Genomic DNA, 12575 nt, shown 5'->3' on the forward strand with positions numbered 1-12575 from the left:
ACTTTTCACTGGGGTGTATTCATTTTTGCAACATGGTCTCGAATGCATGTTAGGAAAATACTTTCTTGTGTGTGCAAATTAACAAATAGTGTTTGCAATCAATGGCCCCCATTTGTGGGAGTATTTTGTAGTACAGTACCCCATAGAAAATGTTGAAATATAAATGTTGAAAATAGAAATATTCTGACAAAGCTGTTGGGGTGTACTCATTTATACTGAGCAATATATATATATATATATATTCTTAACAGGCCAAGTAATGCACTTATAATTTAAATAATATTAAAATATTACTGCAGTGTTTACTAAACCACTGCCATTTACCGCAATCCTTTGCGACCCCAGATGAATGCATTTCATGTGCAGTGATATACTCCTTACCTCGTTATAGCAAAGTGAAGGTGTATCTAAGCCCAAGAACAAAATTTTAATATATTGCACCCTTCTAATCCTTAGATATGGTTGCTGCATTAGTTTTCTTTTTTTTTACCCTGAACATTTTGACTTGCTAGTGTCCTTGTCACTTCCTACAAGCTGAGCTGAACTGAAAGCACAAAAAAAATCTTATCTTTCTTATGTCAACTACTAACTGGAGAAGAAAAGAAGCTTGAGGTTCTGCCTGGGTGACAACCATGGCTCTGCATAAAGAGATAGAGTGATGAGAGCAAACATAAATGCCTAAGGCCAGGAAGTGTATTATTCACAGGATTAGATAAAAATAAGGGTACATCACACTTGCAAATTCACCTGCACTGAGATTATATGTGGGAACCCCAGCAAGGATTACTACAATTACAATGGATATAAAAAGTCTACGCACTCCTGTTAAAATGTCAGGTTTCTGTCAAAAAAATGAGACAAAGATAAATAATTTCAGAATATTTTCCACCTTTAATGTGACCTATAAACTGTACAACCCAATTGAAAAACAAACTGAAATCTTTTAGGTGGAGGGAAGCAAACATAAAAAACTAAAATAATGCGGTTGCATAAGTGTGCACACCCTAAACTAATACTTTCTTGAAGCATCTTTTGATTTTATTACAGCACTCAGTCTTTTTGGGTATGAGTCTCAGCATCAGAATCAGCATGGCACATATTGACAACATCTTGGCAATATTTGCCCACTCTTCCTTGCAAAAACACTCCAAATCTGTTAGACATCTCTGCCCCAGAAAGCAGGGGAGCAATTCCATAGGGAAAGGCAGGCAGTCTCTTAGTGATCCTGATCACTCATCTGACATCAGCCTAAGAGTGCACAATACAATACAGACAGACCATATGTAAAAAAGAAAATATCAACTAGTATTCAATCATAAAATTATCAATACCTGGTCTTGCATGTAGTCCACTGGAGAAGGTAAGTAATATTCAATATTCTCATCCACATTTTTTCGCAAATGCAAAGCAAAAAAACTGGGGTCCAGTTGCCGCACCTATATCAAAAACAAGAGTCAGAAAAGCTGCCATTCTGGTATAAGTAATGAATATACTGTATGTAGTATACTAAGGGCCTGTAATACAGTTGCAAGAAAAAGTATGTGAACCCCTTGGGATTACGTGGAGTTTTGCATGAATTGGGCATAAAATGTGCTCTGAACGTCATCTAAGTCACAACAATAGAAGAACACAGTCTGCTGAACATAATACTGCACAAACATTAGATGTTGCCATGGTTTAATTGCACATAACATGTAAACATTCACAGTGCAGGGAGGAAAAAGTATGTGAGGCCCTAGCTTAATGACTTCTCCCAGAGCTAATTGGAGCCAGGAGTGAGCCAACCTTGACGCCAATCCGTGTGATGATCTTGGATGTGTTTCTGACAGCTGTCCTGCCTTTAAAAAACACACACCTGTTTTGGGTTTACTGGTTTCAAGAAGCACTGTCTGATGTGAACCATGCCTCGCAGAAAAGAGCTCTCAGAAGACCTACGATCAAGAATTGTTGACTTGCATGAAGCTGGAAAGGGTTACAAAAGTATCTCCAAAAGCCTTGATGTTCATGTGTCCACGGTAAGACAGACTGTCTACAAATGGAGAAAGTTTAGCACTGTTGCTACTCTCCCTAGGCGTGGTTGTCCTGTAAAAATGACTACAAGAGCACAGCGCAGAATGCTGCATGAGGTAAGAAGAATCCCAGAGTGTCAGCTAAAGACCTACAGAAATCTCTGGCACATGCTAACATTTTTGTTGACACATCTACAATAAGGAAAACATTAAACAAGAATGGAGTACATGGGAGGACACCACGGAGGAAGCCATTGCTGTCCAAAAAGAATATTGCAGCACGTTTGAAGTTTGCAAAAGAGCACCTGGATGTTCCACAGCACTACTGGCAAAATATACTGTGGACAGATGAAACCAAGATTGAGTTCTTTGGGAAGAACACACAACACTATGTGTGGAGAAAAAAAGGCACAGCACACCAACATCAAAACCTCATCCCCACTGTAAAACATGGCGGAGGGAGCATCATGGTTTGGGGCTGCTTTGCTGCCTCAGGGTCTGGACGGATTGTTTTCATTGATGGGAAAATGAATTCCAGAGTTTATCAAGACATTTTGCAGGAAAAAGTACGACCATCTGTCCGCCAACTGAAGCTCCGCAGAGGATGGGTGATGCAACAGGACAATGACCCAAAGCATACAAGTAATTCAACAAAACAATGGCTGCAACAGCACAGAATACGCCTTCTGGAGTGGCCCAGTCAGAGTCCTGACCTCAACCCGATTGAAATGCTGTGGCATGACCTTAAGAGAGCGATTCACACCAGACATCCCAAGAATATTGCTACACTGAAATAGTTTTGTCAAGAGGAGTGATCCAAAATGACTCCAGATCGTTGTGCAGGTCCAATCTGCAACTACAGGAAACGTTTGGTTGAGGTTATTGCTGCCAAAGGAGGGTCAGCCAGTTATTAAGTCCAAAGGTTCACATACTTTTTCCTCCCTGTACTGTGAATGTTTACATGTTATGTGCAATTAAACCATGGCAACATCTAATGTTTGTGTAGTATTATGTTCAGCAGACTGTGTTCTTCTATTGTTGAGACTTAGATGACATTCAGAGCACATTTTATGCCCAATTCATGCAAAACTCCACGTAATCCCAAGGGGTTCACATACTTTTTCTTGCAACTGTATTAAACAAAGAGATTGAGCCTATCATTTTAATACAGTGATGTGGGTTTTTTTTTTACTTTAAGTATACTTAATATGCAAATGTTTTAGGATACAAATGTATTGTTTTGCCTCTAAAGAAATAGTGTTTATACATATAAAGCACATCAAAATGCACAAAACGCAAACACATAGAAAGCATGGTATACACACAAACACACAAAAAGTTATGACATTTTTTGCCAAAAAGCAGTCAAAATGGTACATTTATTAGGGGATTTTTTTCAAGCTCTGGATACCTTAGATAATGCATTCATCTTTAAAACAGCATGCAGGAATAGATTGCACATGCAATGATTATAGCACAGATTTGACCAAAATGTGAATCTCTTGTAGGTCTTTCAAAATTCCAATGAAATAATTAATAATTTAGTAGCATAAAGTAAGTATAAGAACACGCAAGTATACAACATGCAATCACTTATCTTAGCATTCTAAAGTAGTTTACGATGTAGGAATGGGCCCTATTCAACCAATTTTGGACCTTAGGTGTGCTACATGAACCCAAAGTACACAGAGTGTACGTATCATGTCGTTGTCCCTCTGCCTCTGCTGGTGATCTTCCTGTCTTGCTTATTGGTAATTTTTGGCTGTCAAATGACAGCAGGGACGTTCTGAGTAATGCAACAATGTCTGTAGCTGCTGCTGTCGAAAACAGAGCTGTAACATTATTTTTATTTAATCATTTGTATTTACTCTCTTTCAGTCAAAGAAGGGTGAACTTTGATCTGTGTATGATATCAGTTAAAGTAACCTTTCAAGTTAAAAAAAAAAAAAAAGTTTTTTAATTAAAATGTGTTCCTAGTTAACACCTTATTAACCAATTAAACCCTACCCAAACCTAATTAATTCCTCCCCCATAACTATTATTTTTCTACTTATTTTTATTTGTTTTGCTTATCATTTTTTTTACTGTTCTACAAAAATGAGTAAATTTGTAAAAGAACAAAAAAAAATGTATTTTATTTGTAAATACAGCAACTCTGCAATGCTTTGTACCAGAATCGTAATTTTAGTGTTATAAATGGGAGAAAATGTATACTTTTATCTATAATAACACCATTTTTTAACTAACACTTGTCAAAATAGAAAAAGGGTTTTGTTTTCATTATTTCAGTTTTCTTTGTGTCTTTTGTCCATAGGTTGGATAAAAATAAATTTTTGCAAAACAGTATCACCAAAAGGAACTTGTTTGCACTCTCCATAAAAAATATGCATTACTTTGTCATCTTAATGGCAGAGTTATTACTGAATAAACAGATACATTGTAAACATTTCTCTGGTCCAGAAAGGGTATACAAGTACCAGAGCTGGTTGTAATTCAAATAATTATAAATGAACATTAAAAAATTTGTATTATAAAGTATGGTGATCATAACAAGAACATTTTTTCACTGGCATCCCACTTTATCTTGCACAGGTAATTCAGCCATATGACTCTAACCCAAAAAAATTAGTTTTTTTTTTAATTTTCAGAATTAACATTTGTGTTAAATGATCTGTGAATGCCGGTACAACTAACTATACAATCCAACTAATAAAGCAATATGGGTGAAGGGTGATGATGATTTGCTCTTTAACTATCCTGAAATATTTAGTGCCAAAGGTAAATGGCACACAGATCTCACAGTGACCCTCCAGATTAGTTCTTTATGATGTTAAAACTCAAAAGGCGATATACATACTACAATTTTAAGTATAGCATTAGCAAACAGCATCCGGAGTGTATGCGGGAATAACCAGCCTCAAGACAGTGGGAGGATCCAGGCTTCTAATGTGGTTAGATTCAGAACATGTTATAACCAGGAAAGACAGACGTGAGCACCCATGTAAACTGGGACCATTGAAACTTAATGGAGTAAGTACATATAGTGCATTCAGAACGTATTCAGACCCCCTTTACTTTTTTACTTTTTTCAATTTTGTTGCATTGCAGCCTGATACAATTGTTTACATTCCTTTTTTTCTCATTAATTTACACTCAGTACCCCATAATGGCAAAGTGAAAACAACATTTTAGAAATGTTTGCAAATTTATGAAAAAGGAAAAATGGAAATATCACATTGGCATAATTTTTCAGACCCTTTGCAACAACACCTGTGGTAAATTACATTGATTGGATATAATTTAGAAAGGCAAACACCTCTTTATAAAAGGCTTTACAGCTGACAATGCATATTGTATCAGAACAAAAGCCATGAAGCCAAAAGAACTTCACAAATCTTTTTTCCAAACTTCAAGCAGGCTTTTATATGTTTTACACGGAGGAGAGGCTTCCACCTAGCCACTCGGTCATAAAGCCCAGATCAGCGGAGGGCTGTAGTGAAGGCTGTCCTCCTGGAACTTTGTCCCATCTCCACACGGGATCTCTGGAGCTCAGTCAAACTAACCATCGGGTTCTTGGTCACCTCTCTTACTAATTCCCTTCTACCCCAACTGCTCAGTTTGGCCAGGCCACCAGCTTTTGGAAGAGTCCTTGTTTTGCCAAGCTTCTTCCATTTGAGAATTATGAAGGCCACTGTGCTCATGGGAACCTTCAGTGTGGCAGAAAGCCTTCCCCAAATTTGTGCCTTGCAATAATCCTGTCACTGAGCTCTGCAGGCAGTTTTTTTTAACCTCATGCTCTGATACAGTATGCATTGTCAGCTGTGAGGTCTTTTATAGAAAGGTGTGTGCCTTTCCAAATCCTGTCCAATCAATTTAATTTACCGCAGGTTGACTCCAATCAAGGTATAGAAACATTTCAGCAACAATCAAGAGAAACGGGAGGCACCTGAGCCAAATTTCAAGTGTTATTGTAAAGAGTCTGTAAAGGGTCAAACATTTCTAAAATCCTGTTTTCACTTTGTCATTATGGGGTACCGAGTGTAGATTAATGAGGTAAAAATGAATTTAAAAAACTGTAGTATCAGACTGTAACATAACAAAATTGAAAAAAGTGAAGGGGGTCTGAATACCTTCTGAATGCATTGTATATTATACACTCTGACCGGCAGAGTGAGTTAGAAATACATCTAGGCACTTGGGCAAAGCAGCATATGGCCAAGAGAAGCATAATTCACTGCACTCTCAGTTCAGACAGATCTTTCAGACAAAAATTATAACCAATTTTTTCTATCATAGGATGACCCTAATCTATAGTTGGTCATACACAAATAAATGACCAGACTCTCAGTGGATACTTTTAACACTCAATATTTAAATTTAATGTTTACTGTTTGCTGCACAAACTCCCTAGAAACCATAGCACATAAAGTTTCAGCAGACGGAAATGGAAAATCAGCCCCCTTGAATTATTTTCCTTTTGTTAATGATAGTCACCTGTAAGTCTTTTTTGTTATAATAGGAATTCCATATGCTCTGGGCTGCTATAGACATTAGAGGGTAGTTGGAAATGCAGGCATGAGCTAGATGCCCTCAAGCAAATATGTTGATCATAGAACCCTAAACACAAATGGTTGCATCATGTGACTGCATTAAGTCTGTGGGAGGAAGCACACAGTAGAAACCTCTGCTTTCAGCTTATTGGGGGGAAAACAAGCTGACCAAACATGGATCTAAATTCGGCCAGTTCAGCAGGAACCAGTGTATTCAGATCTATGGCTGGCAGTGCTGATCAGTATTTTGTGATGGCTGGGAAATCTCCCCAGTGTCAGAATACAATAGGTCAGCAGGAAGGATCCCCCCCCCAATCCATCTCAAATGTGTGGATGGGGGATTGGGTAATTTTTTGTTTAACCCGCTGGTTGTAAGAAGAAAAAAAGGACGAATCTATGGGCTGCCTAACATGCCTAATCTCTTCCTACTCCCGTCCCTCATAGACAGATTGTCTCCTAATACAGACTGTCATCCACTGTTTGGGAGCACCTCAAACTGACCCTGTGGCCAGGGTATGGACAGTCAACAATTTACATATTCTTATCAAACAGTAAATTAGGAATTTTACATTTTTGGACACAGGATCTCAGTCTTAAACCAAGGGTTATGCAGTTGCCTTCAGGAGATGGTCATTGGAAACATGAAGCTGTAAGAACAGCTTTGTATAACACCTCCCACTCCTAGCAAGTCTTAGCATTTTTAGCAAGCAATAATAGAAATCAATAAAGAAAAAAGTGGAGAGACCTGTGTCCTGTAATGAACTTCAAGAAAAAGATTTTAAAGGGAACCCCTGAATCCTATTCTTTAATGGGATGTATAAAAGCAGCCCAACTGAGAGATGGGAAAACTGTAAACAAAGGCTAATAGTCCCACAAAACAAACAAGTCAAAAGAAATGCTAAATAAAACTCAGCAAGCAACATGAAGTACTTTATGGCCAAAATTGTAATTCCATGGGGCCTGAACTTCCACCTAATAAAGCTTAATGAGCATGTGACTAGGTGGCAGCCCTGAAAATCTGGGAAAGAGGTTGTGTCTTTGCAGGAAGGGTGAAACCTTATCCTTAAGGATATAGACTGAAAGGATGATTTGTCTAATCTGCCTGCAAATAATGGAATGAGAGGCAGGGGGTCCCTCAGGAGTGACAATAAGAACATTTGATTACCTAAAAGAACTTGTGGCTGAAAGGTAAACTTGCACTGCATAGAACACATCCAGACACTGGAATGTTTTGTTAAAGCATAAAATAGAGAAGGAATGTGAAATGAGAAAATTGCCTTGGACCCCAAGACAACTTTATCCCTGCAAAACTCTAGGAAGGATTCTTTATGAGATAAGTCTGCTTTACCAGCATCCAAACTCCAGAAGGCAGGTGTATAACCATTTGTCTAAGACTGAGATTCTGTGTCCTGTAATGTATGATTAGTAAATGGATTTTAAAAAAAGTCTCCATTGATATACATAGCTGAAGACAATGTGGAACAATGCATCCACAAACATCATAGCAGAGGTAATGAAGCTGTTCTCTCGGCAACTCAGCTCACCCTGTTTCACCTCTCAGTGCACCTACACTCTATTTACACTCACAGGTACTCCTTGCTAGTGCCAAGAAAATATCTCCCACATCATTACACTACCACCACCAGCCTGAACTGTTAATACAAAGCAGGATGGATCCATGCTTTCATGTTGTTTACACCAAATTCTGACCCTATCATCTGAATGTCGCAGCAACCAGTCTGCCCATTCTCCTCTGGTCTTTGACATCAACTCTTTTTTGGACCATTCTCTGTAAACCCTAGAAATGGTTGTGCATGAAAATCCCAGTAGATTAGCAGTTTTGGAAATATTCAATCCAGCCCTTCTGGCACCAACAACCATGCTACATTCAAAGTCACTTAAATCCCCTTTCTTTCCCATTCTAATGCTCGGTTTGAACTTCAGCAAGTCGTCTTCACCACGTCTAGATGCCTACAGTTGCAAGAAAAAGTATGTGAACCCCTTGGGATTACGTGGAGTTTTGCATGAATTGGGCATAAAATGTGCTCTGAACGTCATCTAAGTCACAACAATAGAAGAACACAGTCTGCTGAACATAATACTACACAAACATTAGATGTTGCCATGGTTTAATTGCACATAACATGTAAACATTCACAGTGCAGGGAGGGAAAAGTATGTGAGGCCCTAGCTCAATGACTTCTCCCAGAGCTAATTGGAGCCAGGAGTGAGCCAACCTTGACTCCAATCAGTGTGATGATATCAGATGTGTTGCTGACAGCTGTCCTGCCCTTAAAAAAACACAAACCTGTTTTGGGTTTACTGGTTTCAAGAAGCACTGTCTGATGTGAACCATGCCTCACAGAAAAGAGCTCTCAGAAGACCTACGATCAAGAATTGTTGACTTGCATGAAGCTGGAAAGGGTTACAAAAGTATCTCCAAAAGCCTTGATGTTCATGTGTCCACGGTAAGACAGACTGTCTACAAATGGAGAAAGTTTACCACTGTTGCTGCTCTCCCTAGGTGTGGTCGTCCTGTAAAAATGACTGCAAGAGCACAGCGCAGAATGCTGCATGAGGTAAAGAAGAATCCCAGAGTGTCAGCTAAAGACCTACAAAAATCTCTGGCACATGCTAACATTTTTGTTGACACATCTACAATAAGGAAAACATTAAACAAGAATGGAGTACATGGGGGGACACCACGGAGGAAGCCATTGCTATCCAAAAAGAATATTGCAGCACGTTTGAAGTTTGCAAAAGAGCACCTGGATGTTCCACAGCCATGGGCGGACTGACAACTCATGGGGCCCCCGGGCAATAAGGGTTCATGGGGCCCCTGTGTCCTTGCCCAAACTCAAAAAAGCCTATTAAAAAAGGTACCAGGGGCATCTCATGGGGCCCCCTACTGACCCCGGGCCCTCGGGCAGTGCCTGAGTTTCCAAATGGTCAGTCCGCCCCTGTCCACAGCACTACTGGCAAAATATACTATGCACAGATGAAACCAAGATTGAGTTGTTTGGGAAGAACACACAACACTATGTGTGGAGAAAAAAAGGCACAGCACACCAACATCAAAACCTCATCCCCACTGTAAAACATGGAGGAGGGAGCATCATGGTTTGGGGCTGCTTTGCTGCCTCAGGGCCTGGACGGATTGTTGTCATTGATGGGAAAATGAATTCCAGAGTTTATCAAGACATTTTGCAGGAAAACATACGACCATCTGTCCGCCAACTGAAGCTCCGCAGAGGATGGGTGATGCAACAGGACAATGACCCAAAGCATACAGGTAATTCAACAAAACAATGGCTGCAACAGCACAGAATACGCCTTCTGGAGTGGTCCAGTCAGAGTCCTGACCTCAACCCGATTGAAATGCTGTGGCATGACCTTAAGAGAGCGATTCACACCAGACATCCCAAGAATATTGCTACACTGAAATAGTTTTGTCAAGAGGAGTGGTCCAAAATTACTCCAGATCGTTGTGCAGGTCTGATCTGCAACTACAGGAAACATTTGGTTGAGGTTATTGCTGCCAAAGGAGGGTCAACCAGTTATTAATTCCAAAGGTTCACATACTTTTCCCTCCCTGCACTGTGAATGTTTACATGTTATGTGCAATTAAACCATGGCAACATCTAATGTTTGTGTAGTATTATGTTCAGCAGACTGTGTTCTTCTATTGTTGTGACTTAGATGACGTTCAGAGCACATTTTATGCCCAATTCATGCAAAACTCCACGTAATCCCAAGGGGTTCACATACTTTTTCTTGCAACTGTAAATGCATTGAGTTGCTGCCATGTGATTGGCTGATTAGCAATTTGTGTTACACAGCAATTGAACAGGTGTACCTAATAAAGTGGCAGGTGAGTGTACACTAGAGATCAGAAGGCTGCTGCTAGAGGTAAGGGAGGAACTGATTTATTTAATGAACAACTGTGGAATGACCTCTGTGCTTCTTCTGTAACTTTTGAAAATTAATGGATCCACGGTACATGCAGCTTACAGATGTCTGTGAGGGCTTTTTAAAGTGCATTTGCTGCTTGTTAAGAATATGTAAGTACTGAAATATTCTTACATGATTTTCATTAAATAATTGGCGTTATGTGATGGGTACTTTCTGATAATTACTTTAAGAATTAGAGTAGCTGCAAATAGATTTCTAATTAGAAGTCTTATATGACAAAAGGGAACACAGTGCTAGACACATAGCTATGTCGTAGGCTACCTAGTTAATATTTGGTTTTTATTACATTTTGTTTATATTAGATTTAGATTCATTTTATATAATGATTTAGTTTTTATATAAGCCTTGATTTAACTCCATTTACCTTATTTTTTTAATGCCTCACTAGATATAGGGCAGTTTAGGGCATCCTACATCAAAGAAAATTAACAGTCGTGCATCAAAGATAGTAAAATTTTTAAACCTGTAAAGAACTATTGTACAGCGTGCAAAATGAATAAGGATTCCTTGCACTCACCAGAGCAGTAAGAAAATGTAAGGAGGAAAAAGAACCAGGAAAGATGTAGAAGAAAGGAGGCAGCAATACACACCGCTTATGATAAACTTTCAAGCACAGAAAACAAAAGACAAAAAAAGAAAAATGTTTAAATCAAACAGTTACTACTACATTGCTGCACAGATGTAACACAGACACAGTCAGTGACTGCTAACAATAACAATTCATTGTTTGCCACTCTCTTTTCCTATCCATATTTTGTAGGATGTAGTCAATGTGAGCTTACACAGATCTACAAATTCTGCGCACAAAAATAGCAGACGCAATAAAGTAATTTCACAGACTGAGCAGGATGATGTCATCGTACAATAAGCAAGCATAATTACTGCACAATGAAATAAGCTGGTAATTTTAAACAACAAGGCATTTAGGCGTGCAAAACCACAGGTGGTGTAATGTATATGCATACCTTGCTTCCAAATACACTGCTCAAAAAAATTACCGGAATACGTTTTAATCAGAGTATAGCATCAAGTCAATTAAACACTTGAGATATTGATCTGGTCAGTTAAGTGGAAGAGGGGGTTGTTAATCAGTTTCAGCTGCTTTGGTGTTTATGAAATTAACAACAGGTGCACTAGATGGGCAACAATGAGACGACTCCCAAAACAGGAGGCCACTGAAAAATTTTTCCCTACTCATCTTTTCTGACTGTTTTTCACTAGTTTTGCATTTGGCTAGGGTCAGTATAACTACTAATAGCATGAGGCGATACCTGGACCCTACAGAGGTTGCACTACAGAGGTAGCACAGGCAGTCCAACTCCTCCAGGATGGCACATCAGCACGTGCCATTGCCAGAAGGTTTGCTGTGTCTCACAGCACAGTCTCAAGAGCATGGAGGAGATTCCAGGAGACAGACAGTTACTCTAGAAGAGCTGGACAGGGCCGTAGAAGGTCCTTAACTCATCAGCAGGACCGGTATCTACTCTACTTTGTGCAAGGAGGAACAGAATAAGGAATGCCAGAGCCCTACAAAATGACCTCCAGCAGGCAACTGGTGTGAATGTCTCTGAACAAACAATCATAAACAGACTTCATGAGGGTGGCCTAAGGGCCAGATGTCCTCTAGTGGGCCCTGTGCTCCCTGCCCGGCACCACAGAGCTCAATTGGTATTTGTCATTGAACACCAGAATTGTCAGGTCCGCCACTAACACCCTGTGCTTTTCATAGATGAGGGCAGGTTCACCCTGAGCACATGTAACAGACGTGAAAGGGTCTGGAGAAGCCGTGGAGAATGTTATATTGCCTGTAACATCGTTCAGCATGACTGTTTTGGTGGTGGGTCTGTGATGGTCTTCGGAGGTATGTCCATGGAGGGATGCACAGACCTCTACAGGCACCGACTGCCATTTGGTATCAGGATGAAATCCTTGGACCCATTGTTAGACCCTACACTGGTGCAGTGGATCCTGGGTTCCTCCTGGTGCGTGACAATGCCCGGCCTCATGTGGTGAGAGTATGCGGGCAGTTCCTGGAGGATGAAGG

The 12575-nt window shown here is 39.7% G+C and overlaps 1 protein-coding gene across 4 annotated transcripts in view; it reads right to left on the bottom strand.

Annotated features, from left to right (window-relative positions):
• The window catches only part of TIAM2 (TIAM Rac1 associated GEF 2), a 386278-nt gene that overhangs the window by 104292 nt on the left and 269411 nt on the right, over positions 1-12575 (bottom strand). For all 4 annotated transcript variants that reach the window (XM_089669764.1, XM_089669762.1, XM_089669765.1 and 1 more), the window contains one exon: positions 1332-1436. In XM_089669764.1, the coding sequence (XP_089525890.1) occupies positions 1332-1436 (105 nt within the window). The remainder of the gene's footprint in view (positions 1-1331; positions 1437-12575) is intronic.

This window comes from Staurois parvus, unplaced genomic scaffold (genome assembly GCF_062004578.1).
Source record: "Staurois parvus isolate SC_StPar_1 unplaced genomic scaffold, SC_StPar_1.0 ptg000081l, whole genome shotgun sequence".
Classification (NCBI taxonomy): domain Eukaryota; kingdom Metazoa; phylum Chordata; class Amphibia; order Anura; family Ranidae; genus Staurois; species Staurois parvus.